The sequence below is a fragment of the Marmota flaviventris genome, chromosome 8 (assembly GCF_047511675.1).
Source record: "Marmota flaviventris isolate mMarFla1 chromosome 8, mMarFla1.hap1, whole genome shotgun sequence".
In the NCBI taxonomy this organism is placed as follows: Eukaryota; Metazoa; Chordata; class Mammalia; order Rodentia; family Sciuridae; genus Marmota; species Marmota flaviventris.
Window position 1 is genome coordinate 101,425,191 of NC_092505.1, and position 19,143 is coordinate 101,444,333.

Consider the following 19,143-nt stretch of genomic DNA (forward strand, 5'->3'; position numbering starts at 1 on the left):
AGAGAATTTTTGATTTATAAAATTGAAGAAACAATCCATAATAATTTTCTTTTCTCTGAGTGACCCTAGCTTATATTCTAAAAGAACTTAATAGCACTCAATAATGAATGCTTGGAGTATATGTATAAATTAATTAAATTAATAATTAAAAACAATAGTCAAGTGATTAATTTGATATTATTAACTCTAGAAATCATGATTCTAACAGATGTAAGATATTTATTGTTGAAAGCTTCAAAATATATTTAAATTTTTCAATTTAATGTTTGCTTAGCATCCCCAATTTTTTGTAATATATGTATAGTTTTATAAAAGTCATTATTTTTCTTTTAGAACACATTTTTCTCTAATAATTGAAAATATTTTTACAGTTTGACTAATGCTTTTTAAAAATGTGCTAAAATATGCATTAACAAACCATAACAAAAATACATGTATAACAGAATTAAAATTCTTTCTATAGGCTGAAATTATTTCTATTCAATTGATAAGAATACAAATTATGGTGTGGTTGAAAACTTATTCTTGAAAAATTAATAAAGCTTTTTTGCTTGTGACTAAATTATTCTTAATGTTGGAACACTGTTGGGAATAATTAAAATATATTTATAGTGATGGGAATGGATGTCTTTAAAAGTATCAAGTGACTTTTCAAATAAATATTTTATATTACATGTTACAAAGAGATTTGTCTAGTGTAAGAGTCTAGATTTCCTTTAGGAGATAATTATTGTGACAACTTTTAAAGTAGAATCCTTCTTAATCGGTTATTTGAGAAGGAATTTATTCAGTTATTAATTTAAAGCGGCATTAGATAATTTTTTTTTTTTGCCAAAGTAATACATTCAGCAGATATAAGAGAAGAAATTCTTCAGGAAAATGTATTCCTTGCATGTGAATACATTAAAGAATTTGGAAAATCCTTCCCTTATATAAATTTCTTTACATTAGTTAAATGAAATAAAATTTGGGGGGGGATTAAGTAACTCAGAACATATATTTCATCTGGAAATTTAGTTTGATTATATATTGTTCTTTAAATTATATATATATATATATATATATATATATATATATATATATTACACACACACACACACACACACACAAACACACACACACAATTATCTCCTATTAAATGCCAACAAACATATATATAAATAATACAAATATTAATTTTCCTAAACTGGACCCATTTTATTTGTTATACGAAGATAAAGCAATGAAAATGGTTCCCTTATATCATCTACTTAAACTGGGACATAACATTTGTATCAGTAAATATTATATGATATTGTGTCTTTTATCAAAAGATACCTCATATATCATCTCATGTCTGTTTAATATATTTTGAGTTTCCTGTACTTTTGGTATAATAAATTTATTAATTCAAAAATTTCTTGAGCTACCTCTACATGGCAAATGCTATAGTAAGTGCAAGAGATACTAAAGCATAATGCTTGCCAGCAGAAATTTCAGTTTCATTCAAGAAGTGTTATGTACAAACAAATCATAACAAATACTGTGATCCATGCTGTGACAATCAAATTATTCAATACTGATGACAAAATTAGTCTATGATAAAATTTGTTTAATTAGGTATTTGAGGTATATTCTCCTGAAATATTTCTGTGGCTTTTACTGAAAAACTGATTTTTGAGTAATACAGTATAATATTTATTTAAACTAATTTGAGAGTGAATTGTTTCCTATTTTCATACTTTTGTAATGAAATGTTCTACATTTAGAGCTGAAAAAAGGGCAAACATGCAGATAATGAAAAATAGTGCTTTATTCTTAAATTTAAACTGTTTTAAAATGCATGCTGTTAAAAGTCCCTCTCTGAAGACTGAGGAGGGGAGAAAAGAAAAATCAATATTAACTCATTTGTACTCATTTTATTGATTAGACAGATTCTATGCTTAAAATTGGAAGGAATTTTTTTTAACCTATTAAAACCTTGCTCTCTTTCAACTACCCTCTAAAACAGAACATTTTAGCAGGGATTCTCTGCAGAGTAATTTGTATATTAAATATTGAAAAACTATGATTGAGAAGAGTGGGAGTTTTTCAATAATTAGAGCCTAGAAATTTATTAAAAATAACACATTGAAATAGAATAAAAGTGTTCTGTTTAAGTAAATAGTGGATTTAGGTATTAGTTAATTTTCTTTCACAGAAAAAATATACAAAGTCCACTGAATATCTGCATTTCAATATTGTAAATGTTGGAAGGGAAGAAACCACTGACTGGGGCTCAGTGTTAGAGAATTTGCATTGCATGCATAAGGCCTTGGTTTTGATCCCCAGCAACTGCCCTCCCCACCCTGCTCACTACCATACTAAAAAAACAAAACAAAACAAAAGTCCTTCATACCTGTGAGGATTTCACCGTAGAGTGAGAGAAAGCTAAGAGTTAGTTGTAGTAGAAGACAACATAAACTTCATAACTCAATACATATATTCCATAAAGTTCTCATAAATAAAAATGTTTGAAGAAAATGCCTTATGATAACAATTAAAATCTTTTTTTCCTTTGTATTAGTGCAGTGCAGAAGACCACTGGTAAAAGAGGGATTGTTATTTCACGTTCCACGTATCCTACTGGTGGAAGATGGGGGGGACACTGGCTTGGAGACAACTATGCACAATGGGACAATTTGGACAAATCCATCATAGGTATGAGCTAATCTGCATCTTTATCTTTTTTTTTTTTTAATTGTGTTCACCTTTGATGGTGATAATTCATAGACTTTTCAAATCCTTAGGATTATGCTTTGGGCATCAAATGTGATGACACAGAGCATCATGAAAGGGCAGTAGTCCAAGAAACAGAATCAAGTTTGCTATGTAGAAATTAATGACACCAGGTAGCTTATTTTGAGAAAATAAATTTCATCCTTTTTGGTCTTAAGTTTCTTGGTTGAAAAGGCAGGAGCTGGGAAAGAGTATCTAGAACTAATAAAGAAATGGGTTGAACTGCTAGATTCTAGGCATAAGAACCACTGAAAGATGCTCAAGAATGAAATATGTCAAACTAAATTTTGAAAGAAAATTTGAACAATATTCAGATAACTGGTAAATTGGACATTTCATTGTATGCTTCTTCACTAATCATAGATTCAAGGAAACAGTGTTTAGAAATATTTCTTGAACAAATATCTGGGGAAACATATGTGTTCTATTTTGTTTCAGTGATCACTTCTTAGAGATTTTATTTAATAAAGATAATTCATTTTATTTTAATGGATGAAACTTACAGTGAAATAATTGCAGAAACATCCTTTTTAATTTAAAAAATGAAACTGGAAACTTTAAAAAATCAAAACCACTAATATTTTCTTTTTTCTCTATAATGTCTTCATAAAAGATTTGTACTCTGAATGTCCTTGCAAATATGGAAGTTCATAATGTCCATTTCTAAACATCATTTGTATTACATAGTCAAAAAAGCAAGAATATTATAAGAATGAAAAATATATTTATAATCTGAAAAAGATTCATTTAACTGGAGACTGACATTAAAGAGTGTCTTCATTAATATGAGGAAAATATTAAAACATAAAAATAATTTTCTAAGATTTATTCTCCTAATTTTTAGGTATGATGGAATTTAGTCTCTTTGGAATATCATATGTAAGTAGATCTATTCTCTTATTTTCAAAAGCTGAAAATATTTTAAAAAACACCAACTATTCAAAATAAATTATATATAACAATATCTTTTAGATTGGAGCAGACATCTGTGGTTTCTTCAACAATTCTGAATATCATCTCTGTGCCCGCTGGATGCAACTTGGAGCATTTTATCCATACTCAAGAAATCACAACATTGCATTTACTAGAGTATGTTCTTATTACATTCACTTCCAATTCTTTTCTTTAGTGAACCTTAGAATTTTGAATAGAATGACAATCATTAATTGACAACATATTTGTTGTCACCTATTAAAATGTGAATTACTCTTTGTGTATGTTCCTCTAAACTATGTTCCTCTAAAATAAATCAAGTGTAATTTTAATTTGCACTTTTCTTATTTAAATATGAATATTATGCCATATCCCTTTATTATATAAGATAAAAATATTGCATAAGATTTTGGGGAGAAAGTGAATTAATGTAATTTTCTACTTTTATTGTTCAAATATATATTTGAATATTTTGATTTAAACAGAGATAAGGAATCATGATGGTTTCACTTTGCTTTGTTTCAGAGACAAGATCCTGTTTCTTGGAATGAAACTTTTGCTGCAATGTCAAAGCGTATTCTAGAAATTAGATATACTTTATTGCCCTATTTTTATACACAAATGCATGAAGTTCATGTTCATGGTGGCACTGTTATCCGACCCCTTTTGCATGAGTAAGTGTAAAATTTGTTTTTTTCCTACTACAAAGAGATAACTTTAATTTAATTTAATGAATAATCTTATAGGAAACTTTTTTGCTGTTATGTTAATCAGGCATTTTGGGTTAATAAAACATTTTTATAAATACATCTACTAATAGAGTAGTATGAGTCAGAAATAAATGAAACACGTAAATTATTTTGGTTTTAAAATAACTACTGTATAATGGGCATTATTCTAAATGTTTTGCATGCAGAATTACATTGCATATATTCAGAATTTCTTGGAGAAAAGTAGCGATTTAATTAATTGAGTTTTAATGCATATAATTAAGTCCACCAAATATGCCTGACTAAATAGCATACCAATTCTTCCAGGAGATATACTGACTGGGTACCCTAGAATACCTTAAACATTCTTCTAAGAAATATGTTTTAGATTTACCCCTTAAACCTCAATTTGATATATGACAAATCTTGAAAAATTCTTTTTCATCATAGAGCATTGTTGCAAACATTTTTGCTTGTTCTAATTTTTAAGGCAAATTCTGATTCTTGATGTGAATATTACAAAAAAAAACCAAACACAATCCAATGAGGAATGCAATAGAAGTGTTAACAATTAATAAGGGCTATTCTCAGCATGTAAGATAGACCCTGTATTTTATGGCCATTTATATCTCAAAGGCAGATATCCACTGAGACATAAAAGAATCTTTAAGAATTTTAAAACACTTTGAGAGAGCTCTAGTGTAAGTAGGATACACAAATTTTGATTTAAATTGAGATAAGGAATCATGGGGGTTTCAAAATTTCCAAGTCACCATCTTTACAGCCCAAGTTTGTTTTATGGTTCTTTACCAGGGTGTTATCAATGTTGCTTCCTATTTTTTATTATATTCTAGGAAAAGTTAATATTTCTACCTGTGAGACTTCTCCTCCAAGGTGGTTTCTCATCTGGTTGGTCTTACATTCCATCACATTTTCTGCATTATGTAAGGATATTTAGTGATAGTTGAGATAACTTTGAATTCCAATTGTTGGAATTATCTCTAATGTTTTTATACTTTGTTTTTCATTTTAATCCACTAAAGTCTGCTGTAAAAAACATGATTTGAATAAACATTTCATGGTATTCAGTAGAGATAAGATAATTTCACTTACTTTAATTACTTGTAATTATTTTTGTCAAGGTTCTTTGAGGAAAAGCCAACTTGGGATATATACAAGCAATTCTTGTGGGGTCCAGCATTTTTGGTCACCCCTGTGTTGGATCCTGTAAGTTCCACCACATGTTTTGTTTAAAAAAAATTTTTTTTTAGTTAATTTTATATGTTTTTAATGATTATATCTTTACTTTAAATTCCAGGATGACACTGTAGAAGGCTATATCCCTAATGCTCGGTGGTTTAACTACTATACTGTAAGTATTTAAAAACTCAGGGGAATTGACTAAAGATATATGCATAGAGTTGCATTGATGTAACCAATGAAGTGTGTTCACTTTCCTCTTTAAAAGAATAACATTTGTCTTGCTAACTATATCTGAATCAAATTAACACACAGTGAAGGAGGGTAAATTTTTTCTGCTCTAATTTGTTAAGTAGTCATTGATTTCTTTCTGCAAATAAACATGAAAATTGAACATTACTTGAAGTAAGGTCTTGTCCTTCATTGGTTATGATAAACAATCATTAAAGGTAATGAGATCCTTCCAGGGATCATGTACATGGAAAGTCAGAAATAGCTTTTGTGACCTTTCAGAATTCATATGTGTTCTGCACATAAGCTTCACAAAAACAAATAGCTATAAATTACTTTCAGAGTTATTATAGAGGACCCTATTTAACTAAGAACTATGGGTATGCTTTAAACAACATGATTCCTTGAATAAACAGTTTTGTTAATTTTTAAACTGGAAAGCATATCATTTGGGTTTATAAATGTATGCCCTCAAGTACAAAACTGCTGATGATCTATTTCTTATTTCTCTTGTTATTCTTTTCATCTCTTTCATTTCCAGGGTGAAGATATAGGTTTCAGAGGAAAAAATAGTACATTTCCAACTGACTGGGATAAAATAAATCTACATGTTAGAGGTGGTTACATCCTACCATGCCAAGAGCCTGCTCAAAACACATTTTATAGGTAAGTTAACTGTTTTCAGGGCTCTGATTATGTTTTGTGATATATCCTGCTAGAAATGTCTGGAAAGGTCTAAGATTTTTCTCTGACCTGCAAGCTAATAAGTTTGCCTGCCATGGTGATGGGGATACTGAGTCAGGAATATCTTTATTAATGATAGCATAGCAAGAAACAGAAAACTTCACATTAACATAAATTTTACTTGATTGTCAAGTCCCATTCTGGATGACATAAAGTAGACCATACAAATGCTATACATGCATCAGGTTTGTGTCACAGCTGAAGAACCCCAAGTTTAAGGGAGTCTAATGTTTTATTATGGGCGACAAGCAAACCCATCCATCCTTCAAAAAAAAAAAAATTAAAGATCAATAATTTTAAAGTACCAGTATACAGTTAAAATAATAATATCTTCTAATTAAACATGAATAAATCTGAAAATTCAGACTAAGTATATTTCTATATACATACTTGAAAAATACTGTATTTTTCTTTAAAATGTTTTCCCATGCTCTCTTTTTAAGGTATTTAATTTATTTTATATTTTCTTATTGGTGCATTATAATTGTATATAATGGTGGAAATCATGCCATATTCATACATGCACATAACAATTTGATCAATCCCTTTCCCCATCACATTCCCTTTTCTTATATTTCTGCCTATCCCTGATCCACTTGCACTACTCTACTGATCCTGCACCTCCTCCTCCTATTATTATTATTATTATTATTATTATTTAGTGCATTATAATTATAGTCATACATGAACATAGCATAGTAGGGTAGATTTCGTGCCTCAGAACTCTCCATTCCTTCCCATCTTCCCTTCGTCTCAATCCCCTTATTTCTACTCTGTTGATCTCCCTTCTACTTCATGAAATCAATTTTTATTCCTTTTTAAAATTCTCTCCAGCTTCCATATGTGAGTGAATACTTTTGACTATTAACTTTCTGAGTCTATCTTTTTTCACTTAGCAAGGTATTCTGCAGTTCTACCCACTCAGCAGCAAATGAGATTTTTTTTTTATGGCTAAATAAAACTCCATTGTGTATATATAACACATTTTCTTTACCCATTCATCTGTTAAAGGTGCTGGGGAAACTGGGTATCCATTTATATAAGAATAAAACGAGATCATCTGTTTAAGAGCACCTACACTCATTCCATAACTTGGCTACTTTTAATTGTGCCGCTATAAATATTGTTTATATATCACTATAATATGTTTACATTATTTATTGATTTTTCAAATAAATTCCAAGGAATGAGATAGGGGGTCATATAGTGATTCCATTCCTACTGTTGCCATATGCTTTCTAAAATGGTTGTATTAATTTCCAGTCCCACCAAACAATGTTTAAGTGGTTGTATTAATTACAGTCTCACCACATGCTTACAGCAATCATTATTATTTGTATTCCTAATGATTGCCATTCTAAATGAAGTGAGATGAAATCTCAGTGTATTTTTGATCTGCTTTTCCCTGATTGCCAAGGATATTGAATATTTTATTTAAATATCTGTTGTCCATTTGTATTTCTTCTTTTAATAAATGTCTATTTCAATCATTTGTCCATTTGTTTATTAGGTTGTTTTTCTGGTGTTATATTTTTGAGTTCTGTATATTGTACATTAATCCCCTGTCAGAATGGTTATAGGCAAAGATTTTTCCTCATTCTGTAGGCTGTCTCTTTATGCTATTAAATATTTCCTTTGCTGTGTAGATATTTTTTAATTTGATGCCATTCCATTTATTGATTATTCGTTTTATTTCTTGAAATTTAGGATTCTCATTAAGGAAGTCAGTGCCTGTATCATATGTTAGAATGTTGACTTTATTATTATTATTTTTTGAGCAGTTGCAGAGTTTAGTCTACTTCTTAGGTCTTTGACCGACTTTGAGTTGATTTTTGATTTTTTTTTTTTGAGGGTAAGAGAGATGATCTAGTTTTATTCTTCTATAAATGGATACCCAGTTTTCCCAGCACCTTCTGTTAAGAAGGCTATATTTTCTCCAAAGTTTGGAGAAAACTTGGTCTAGAATAGATGAATTTTTCCATGTGGGTTTGTCTCTGTGTCTTCTACTTCCATTCCACTCATCTTCATGTCTGTTTTCATACTAATATGACAATGTGATTTTTACTTTAGTTCCACATTATAATTTTAGATTAGGTTTTGTGATACCTCCAATATCAATCTTTCTGTTGAAGACTGCTTTGGCTATGCTGGGTCTTTTATCCTTTCATATGAATGTTAGTAATGTTTGTTCTAGTTCTGTGAAGAATGTCATTAGTATTTTGATGGGTATTGGGTAACATTTGTAGATTATTCTTGGAAGTATCATCTTTTGAACAATATTATTTGTGTCTATCCCAAGAATAGACACAAATGGCATCTTTCCACCTTCTGAGGTTTTCTTCAGTTTCTTTCTTCAGTGTTTTTTAATTTTCATCATAGCCATCTTTTACTACCTTGGGTATATTTTTTACAGTTTTTTTCTTTAATATTACTATGAATGGAATAGTTTTCCTAATTTCTTTCTCATTATTGATGCACAGGAAATTGATTGTTATCCCAAAACAGATAATTCGATTTCTTCTTTTCCTATTTGTAACCTTTTAATTTCCTTCTCTTGCCTAAATTGCTTTGGCTATAGCTTCGAGTACTGTATTGAATAATATTATATGGCTTTTTCAGTTTATTTTTTTTTATCAAGAATGGGTGCAAGATACAGTTGAAGAGTTTTTCTGAAACTATTTAAATGATCATGTGATTTTGTCCATAATTTTACTTATTTGATGAATTACATTTATTGATTTGCATATGTTGAACCAACTTTGCATTCTTAGAATAAAACCTCCTTGATTATGGTATACAGTCCAGAGGATCATTAGGGACTATTTTGAAAACATATTCAAATAAATTCGAAAATCTAAAATATATTGACAAATTTCTGGACTATCTGAATTACAACCAAGAGAATATAAAAAGACCTAAACTGACCAATATCAAGCAAGGAGATTGAGGCAGTAATAAAAACTTTCCCACACAGAAAAGCATAGAACCCTGATAAATTCTCAGCTGATTAACCAATTAAAGAAAAACTAATGATAATCTTCCTCAAATTAGTGCATGAAGTAAAAAATAAGGGAACACTCCCAAATTCATTCTATGGAGCTAGTATCACCCTGACACCAAAACCAGACAAGGGCATATCAAGGAAAGAAAAATTCAGATCCATTCTTGATGAACACAGATACAAAAATACTCAATAAAATACCATCAATTTACATTTAAATATACATTATTGTATATCATGACTAATGCTGTTTGCTTTTTAAATTCTTTTAAACAATAGTTCACAAGAAAAGCTGTGAGTTTTTATGTGAGATATTTAGAAATGCAAGAAACTTATGGAAAATTGTCTTTCAATGAAATATCTAATTTTAAAGTAAGAAAACTTATCAAACTAAAATACAAATTAAAACTTTATGCCCCTTGTATATAATATGTAGAAGAATTAATAAATCTTTTCTTTTGAATGACTGTCTTAGCTAGGTCCTCATCTTTTACTGTACATGTAAAAAGAACTATCATTTGCTTCCTGAAAGCATGAAGTTTTAAAAGTCTTTAGAGATTAATTTTAGGTTTTCACAGCAAAATTATGTGGAATGTCAGAGATTTCCCACATACCTCCCACTATCATAGCCTCTCCTATTATCAACATCCCTCACCAAAGTGCTACATTTGTTATAATTTATGAACCCATATGAACACGTCATTATCATCCAGTGTCCATTGTTTATATTAGGTTTCTCTCTTGGTGTTTTATCTAAATCTGTGGATTTTACAAGGTATGAACCATTACAGTATCATACTGAATAATATCAGTGCCCTGAAAATCCTTTGCATCCCACCTACTTATTCCCTCCAACACAAAATTTCCACTGACATTTTTACTCCCCTCATAGTTTTACCTTCTCCAGAATGACATATTGTTAGAATCACATCAAATAGCTCTTTAGATTGACTTCTTTCACTTAGTAGTACACATTTAATATTTTGCATATCTTTTCTTGACTCATTTCATTTTAGCACTAAATAATATCCCATACCATGAATGTTTTAATGAACTTTAAGTCAACTTTGTTTGGAAAACTTCTCTTTCTTTTACATCTATTTTTTTTTTCCTGTCTCTGCCTCATTTTATCTGCCCTGCAATATATTTTTCAGACTCATAGAAATGTAGATATCCATTGAAAATATCACTATTCAAATTTCTAAGTTCCCTGCTCTCTAAAGGCAAGGAGACCTGCCTTTGATGTATTTATTTATTTTGTTTTTTGGTACCAGGAATTGAACTCAGGGACACTCCACCCACTGAGCTACATCCCCAGCCCTATTTTGTATTTTATTTTTACAAATAGGGTCTCACTGACTTGCTTAGCACCTCACTTTTGCTGAGGCTGGCTTTGAACTCGCAATCCTCCTTCCTCGGCCTCCTGAACTGCTGGGATTACAGGCATGCACCACTGAGCCCAACCGGAGACCTACCTTTTAGTGGCTTTACCCCACATAATGATGAGTTGAGGGACAACACAGAAACTCATTATCACCATGAATTGATTATCATCTAGCCATGATAACTTTTTTTTTTTTTCCGAGAGGTCCTCCTCCCTATTATCCTTGTCTTTTTTTTTTTTTTCACCATCATGTCCATTACACCAAGAACATAGGATGATTCTGTCTCATGAGACTGACGTAAGAATCAATTTCTTGTACCATAATAATTTTTATTCCCAAGACCTATAGACCTGGCTTAGACATTCAGATTATGGAGGACTCTGTTCCTGTCTCTCTTCTCTTTTCATACTCAAAACACTTTCTTGGTGACCTATGTACTGACAGGCCATATCTCCTGGAACCACCTAACTTTTTTTCTGTCAATATCCTGTTCTGACATTATTTGAAAAAAGAGAAAAATGATAAGTGAGGTCTCCATGGAGACCATTCATAATTTCTGCATAGAAGATTCTTTACTTTTCCTATAAAAGAGGTCAGGTTCTATGTCTCTGTCTCTCTTTTTAATCTATGTGCATGGATTAAAAAGGGAATGTAGTAAATTTGATATAAGATTTAGGAATACACCCAGGGTACAATGAAGCTTATGGAGTTTTTAATCTCAAGTTTTAACATGGGTTGAGAAATTGTGGGTTGAATCAGATTTTTGATATTTAAAAAACACAGTTCTCTGTTAAACTATGCCTATTAACTGAAACAGACACATTCACACACACACACACACACACACACACATTAATGCTGAGGAATGTTAACATCTTTTAACTAAAAAATATGTCATTACTGAGAAGACTTGAAGACTTGAGCTTTAATCACAGATATTTTAGCAGACTCCCATGACAATATATCCTTCAAAATTTGTGACTGGAAAAGGTAGATATCTAAAAATAATTTGCCTGAGAAATCCTTTCTTAATAATATGAGACTTTCAAATCCAGTTACTTTCCATAAATTGCTGTTGAATGAGCACAGGCACAGGTATTTAGTTCATAGTTAGGCCTCACCTTGGGAGGTGTTGTCTATTACATAGATAGAACTTGCCAGTTATTCTACATTCTTATTAATAATTTTTCAATGATAATTGAATGATTTATATATGGAAACATGAAGAAGGCTTAAGTCATAGAAGACTTTAGTAATATAGTAATGCTTAATGGCCAATGACAGGATTAGAGAGAGAAAAATAAATTTATCAATGAACTTTATATGGTTGTAATTACTATAAATAAGGCTACTCTTGATAATTTAGAGTAGATGTTATTATATGCTAGTGCTGGGCATAGTAGTGCACACCTATAGTGTCATGGCACATGCCTGTAGTGCCAGTGACATGGGAGGCAGAGGCAGGAGGATTGCAAGTTCAGTCCAGCCTCAGCAACTTAGTGAAGTCCTAAGCAACTTAGGAAGAACCTGTCTCAAAAAAAAGACATGCATGATATTTTGTATTAAATATGATGAATTTTATGTTTTAATATTTGTAACATTTTAAAGAGAAAAATTCTTTAATTTTCTTTGTCTAAATAATTTGCATTCTCCTTAATTGCTATTCTATTTGTGCTCTTTTGGATACTTTTATGGATGCCACCTCATATAAAATGCACTATTCTGCTAGTATGGGTAAAATTATATATTTCTTTTTTGCAGTCGAAAAAATTACATGAAGCTCATTGTTGCTGCAGATGATAATCAGATGGCACAAGGATCTCTATTTTGGGATGATGGAGATACTATAAGTGAGTGTTCCATTTAGTAGATAAATGTAATTATATATATATATATATATATATATATATATATATATATATATATATATATATTCTGTTCTTTCATATTTTACTTTTTTTTTGGAAGCTGAGTACAAAGCTTTTATTCAAAGCTAAAAGACCTTGAAAATTACTTGAATCAACTTGGATAAACAAAGTTGGAAATATTTCAAGACCCCTTTCTTGTTTTAAATTTGTTTAATACCTAAATTAAATATCTGACTAGTGAAGAGATTTGTATAGTGTGTATTACCTATGGCAGAAGCTAATACAGTGCCATTCACAAAATAGATACTGAGTATATATTAAAATACATAGATACTAAGTATGTCATCCCAGGGACTCTGGAGGCCCAAAAGTTTGAGGAAAGCATTATCAACTTAGTGAAAACCTGTTACAAAATAAAAAGCAAAAACGCCTGTAATCCCAGCAGTTTGGGAGGTTGAGGCAGGAGGATCACGAATTCAAAGCCAGCCTTGGCAATGGCGAGGCTCTAAGCAACTCAGTGACATCTGTTTCTAACTAAAATATAAAATAGGGCTGGGGATGTGGCTCAGATGTTGAATGCCCAAAGTTCAATGCCCAGTACCCCACCAAAAAAAAAAAAAAAAAAGTCTGGAGATGAAGAACAGTGGAGCACCTCTGGGTTCAATCTTTAGTACCATGATACAAACAAACAAACAAAAAAAGGAGTCTTCTGGGGCCCATCCAAATTCCACTAGTTTGAGGAGAAAATGAGGAATCTTCTGCCTTTGAGCAAAATTCCCTCAGGAGATTCTTATTCTGTAGATAAAATATAATCGCCATTAATAGTACCAGTTCTCTCAGATGGAGTTCTAAACATTTTATTGACACAAACTTTAGTCATAAAAACTGTCACCAATGTGAAGTTGTAGTTTTCATATACTACCATTTAAATTAACTGTCCACAGATGATAAATTTTCATTAATAGCAAAGATATGTATCATCTTTTAATCAAATAAATATTCTAAAACCAAAAAAGATAAGAATCTATTAGTAAATATAAAGCATGTGAGAAACTTGACATAAGAATTCTATGTTAGCACAGAGAAGAGTGGTGCATACATGTAGCTCAGTAACTTGGGAAGATGAGGAAGGAAGATTGAAAGTTTGAAGCCAGCCTTTGCAATTCAATGAGCCCTAATGCAACTTAGTGAAACCATGTCTCAAAATGTCTCAAAATCACTTCAAAATCAAAATGTCTCAAAATCACCATGTCTCAAAATCACTTCTAGGTTCAATCCCTAGTATTAAAAAGTGAAATGAGAAATTATACCCCGTCTGATTCAAATGTATGATATGTCAAGATCATTGTACTATCATGTGTAACTAATTAAAACAAAAAAGTGAAAAGTAAAAGAGAAATAATCATATACAAGTGAACAATCATAAAATTGGCCTAAAGTCCTCTTCATTTTCTGGTTTAGAAGGCGAACCAGTAAACCACTATGAGATAAAACCCTTTGGTTTAGAACCTTGACTTTCAATACTATTTTAACTGATGTTCTACTAAGTTCACAGCCTTTCTTTCCCTTATCTTCCAGCAGTATGTACTTTGAATTTACCAATAATTTTCCAGGGGTGTTAAGTTGATATATGTATAATTGTTTTTCCCCAGCTTTTCCTACTGCACTAAGTTGTAAGTGAAAACTTAGTATGCCCTGTGCCCTATTCAGTTTTCATGGCAGACTTATCTTTAATTGCTGGAAATTACTAATATGATTCAGATTATATATTTATGATCTCTTTATTCAAGAACAAAAATTGTTCTGGACAATTTTTGTAATCACAACATATAAAATAATTAGGTTTTTCAAATAATCCCCTGGAATTTCTTGACTAGACACCAAATATAGTATGCAAAAAATACTTCATTTCTGAATTTATTAGATTGGAATCTCTAAATTTATCTTCTACATGGAGGACACCAATCTAAATTGATATTCCCATCTGATGTTATTCTTTCTTTTAGACAAATACATTCAAATTTTGTGATATAATTTGCAGAACAGTTCTCTCAAAGTAAATTGAAGATAGATAAAAATTAACACATCCTAAAACTTGCAAACATAAAGTACGTCTTAACCTTTCTAACATTATAATATTTAATCTTTATTTGCCTTATGGATGTTAATGAAGCATCTAGATATATTGGTGCCTTTGACTATGATCAGAGATGTTAACTTCTTCCTATTCAACAAAACTTTTCATATTTTCCTAGTACTTGTCACTGTGCTTTATTTAATCTAATTCTATGAGTAAAACATTCTGTTAAAACTTCTGCTAAAATTGTAAATTGAAAAGTTAAGACTAAAATACTTAAGGCATATTGGCACTAATATACTCACAATTCATATTAAATTAGTTATGCATATGTTAGTTTATATTCAGAGAAGAAAGTTTGAGGCTGAATATCAATTTTCTTACAGGAAAACTAGTCTATTAATTTTTCATTAAATTAAGGAATACGATGCTGACATATGTAAGTAGAGAGGGGAATTAAAATATATTGCTTTTTCCATGTTATCTCAATATGTATTTTAATCAGGCATTTGATGTACTTTCCATCTTCTGTATGCTTCTTTGTTTTTTACATATATGCACAGTCAGAGAAGTCAGAGTAAATTTATCCTGATTACAGATGTTGGCTATATTTAATCATTTCAATTTTGCAATTTATTTAACTATTTTAGCACTGACTTTCCTCTATTATACAATGGAAAATCAAGTAATATATATCTCTAAAGTAGCAGTGATAAAGTGCTTAGAGTTTCAAAATGAGAATGTTTAATAAGTGTTAGCTCTAAAATTATTATAAAATAGATACCAGATGAACTAAAAATCTTATGTTTTGTCAGTTTGACTTTCATTAGAAATGCAGGAATACAACATTATAACATTTTTAACAGGAAGGGAAATTAGTTATACTAAGAGTTTACTACTGTTCTTTGAAAATAAAAATATATTACTTTTTTTCTCTCTCTACAGACACCTATGAAAGAGACCTATACTTCTTGGTACAATTTAATTTAAAAGAGGTATTTAAAATTATTTATGTACAATTGTGTTAAAGAATGTGTGAAGTTTCATTCCATGTTTATTAGATAAAACACTTACTTTAAATATACCAATAATTTTATATACTATAATATACATTTTGTCAATTTAATTGCTCTTGCAAATGAAGGGCTTAAAATTTTCCTTTACCTTTGTAGAAAACTTTGACAAGCACTGTACTGAAAAATGGTTACATAAATAAAAGTGAAATGAGGCTTGGATCTGTCCAGGTATGGGGGAAAGGAAATGTTCCTGTCACTGGAGTCAACTTGATATATAATGGAAACACAGTACCACTTAGATTTGAAAACCTAGAAAAAGAGGTAAGTGAGTTAGAAAATGCAGACATTCAAAATATGAATATGAACTTCTTATATTTCTCATGCCTAAAGAAACATAATTATGAGTCAACTGTGACATTTCTCAAATACTCACAGTAATTAAACTTCCCATTTTATTTCTGTATTACCCTTAGAAACATTTCACAGGTATCAATCAAAATAGTATCTTTTTAATAATTGTTCTGGCATAGCAAAATTAATTTACATTAGATATGCATATTGCTATTTCAGTATTTTTTAAATAAAATATGTTAATTTGGACATTGTGTGTGTCAGATTAAAATGTCTTTGAAAAAATTTCAAAATTAATAGAGCTACCTACTCTTACTCATGAATACAGGTCTGAGTGAGGATACAGACATTAAACAAGGAGTCAGGATTCCTATGTTAAAGTAACATTGCTACCATTAATTTGATTTTTTATTTTGAAAAATTGATTTTGGGTCCTCTCTTTCTTTCCAATTAAATAAAAATAAACAGGTAAACAGTCTGCTAAACTCCTTCCAATTCTAAATTCTGTGAATCTGTGAATTGTTAAGGTATACTTCAAACAATATATATTCTACAAAATAGTTAAGGTTTTGATCAAGTTTAAGGTCAGATCTGCACTGCTAAAACTATGTGTGACTACATAGTATTTAAACAAACTTGTTTAAACCACTTAGCCATTATTCACTTGGAACTTACAGAATAGCCAGTTTGCTGATTTCAAATTAAATTAAAAAAAGACTATATCTTGGGCTGTCTCAGATTTTTGTAAATTTCATAGGATATTAGATTTAAACAGCGGCTACCAAATTTTTTTTTCCACTTGAAATTTAACACTTGTCCCATAACTTTTATTCAAATGAAGCAAATAATGTCAAATGAAGATGTCAAATTATATTTAATGTGTTGGGTATTATTTTGTTTTGAACAAATGTGGCAGAAAAAAAGAGATCATTTTAAAAAGGTTGATATTTCACTGCTTCCAAACATATTTATGGAGAATTTTAAATACTATGAAGAAATTTTTTGATGTTTCATTACACTAATGGTTTCAAAAATGTTACTCTTGATGAACCATTTGAAATGAAGATATTCATTTTAACAAAATGAAGAGTTGCTTACAAGTGCATTCAAAGGCAAAAAATTTTTGGACACAGTTTTTCAAGCATTAATGTAGGAAAGTTATAGAAGAAAATGAAAGGGAAGCGAGGAACAGGGAGATTGGAGAGCAAGAAATGAAAGAGGAAGACCAGGCAGAGATATATATGAGAGTTTATTTGTCAGAGCTGACAAATAAAGGGCATCTCTCCATAGATGGTAGAGGCAAAAGAGGCTTGGGGTTCTGGATTTTATAGGGCAGACTCAGGGATTAGAGTGGTTAAGGGTGGGTTAGGTATGAGGGAATGGTGAGCCTTTTTCAGAAATGCCCTTGGGCAGGAAAGTAAATTTTTTTTTTTTTTAATGGCATTGTCACTTAAGATGGCTGTCCAGATGTTAATCAAAGAACTTACAGAAAGACAGTCCATTTCTTTCTACACTCATGTTGCCCTTCTGCATAGGTGTGGCAACTTTATGCAAAGGATGATTTAACTGCAATATCAATACAATTTTTAAAACATTTTCCTAGAAACAAATATGTCTAGCTGATTTTGTGTGAGCTATTGTTTTTCTGGTTATAGATCTTGACAGTAATTAGTCATTTTACTTTTGCAATTTATTTAATAGTTTTGATACTAACTTTCCTCTGTTATACAATGGAAATTCTAATGATATGTATCTCTTGAGTAAAAGTGATAAAGTACTACTAAAGAACTAGCTTAGGGTTTTTTGGTTACAATAGATCAATTTTAAAGCTGACTAATAGATATTAAGATAAGTATTTTTTCCCATTTAAATGCTTCTACTACTATGGTAAATTGACCCAGATTTGCTATGCCTAAGTGAAGAATAAATTTTTTAAAGCCCTTAATTGAGTACTTGATGTGTGATAGGCAGCAGAGAATGTTGATATTCTCCTTCACTTGCCTATTGGTTGAATACAAACTTTTAGAGCTAAGACACAGAGAATCATGTAAGCATATATTAGAGAAAAAGCAATAAAAATATAACATGATTATTTGACCATAGTTGCTTAGATTATTTTTATGGTTAGTCACTGTAGAGTCTAGCTAAATTTATCTCCAGTAAAGAAGGTGATACTTAAAAAATTGACAATTGGCCATAAAGGATAGATGCCTTTATAACATTTGAGGATTGGAAGTGTAGCAGTTTATGTAGTGCAATTATGAATTCCTCCAAATTTAGGTGTTGTGTCAAAAAATAGATATCAAGGTGATTGCCTAGTAGTTTTGGCTTTTTATGTCTTTGACATTCTGCCTCAGGTAATTCATTTCCATTATCTATAACATGGGTAGCTGAGATGGTTTCCAACTGTGAAATAAAAGTTTAGCAAAAAATAAAAAGTGTATCCTGTTTCATGCTAAATAAAATCATCTTTGTTTGAAAAAGAACAAAAATGTGATTTTAATTAAATAATTTCAATTTTACTTTTTTTTCAGATATTAAATATTGACCTTAAAGACAAAAATGTTACTCTTGATGAACCATTTGAAATCAGCTGGTCATGAAGAGTGCCACCAATTCAAGTTCTCAAGGAGAAATTAATACTGGATTTAAGTTTCACGGCACTTACAAGTGTCCCTTCTCATTAACTCTTACATTCTGTAAAATATAATTTTCATAACACTTTCCTAAAAATTGTTGCACAGTGTACATCAAAAGTAATGCTAAATTTTTTATATTAATCTAGTTTGTATTCAATTATTTAAAATTTTTAATAGGATTTGGATAATTCTATGTTGAATAGTTTGGATAGTTGATAAGCAGAAGGTCGA

General features: G+C 30.4%; 1 protein-coding gene across 1 annotated transcript in view; it reads left to right on the forward strand.

Moving 5' to 3' along the window:
* Si (sucrase-isomaltase) overlaps positions 1-18,876 on the forward strand; it is a 78,514-nt gene extending 59,638 nt beyond the window's left edge. The window contains 11 exon segments of the mRNA XM_071615839.1: positions 2,546-2,679; positions 3,602-3,636; positions 3,730-3,846; positions 4,216-4,364; positions 5,543-5,643; positions 5,732-5,772; positions 6,373-6,497; positions 12,723-12,811; positions 15,852-15,901; positions 16,079-16,243; positions 18,808-18,876. Of these exon segments, the coding sequence (XP_071471940.1) occupies positions 2,546-2,679; positions 3,602-3,636; positions 3,730-3,846; positions 4,216-4,364; positions 5,543-5,643; positions 5,732-5,772; positions 6,373-6,497; positions 12,723-12,811; positions 15,852-15,901; positions 16,079-16,243; positions 18,808-18,876 (1,075 nt within the window).
* Positions 18,877-19,143: the final 267 nt, after the last annotated feature.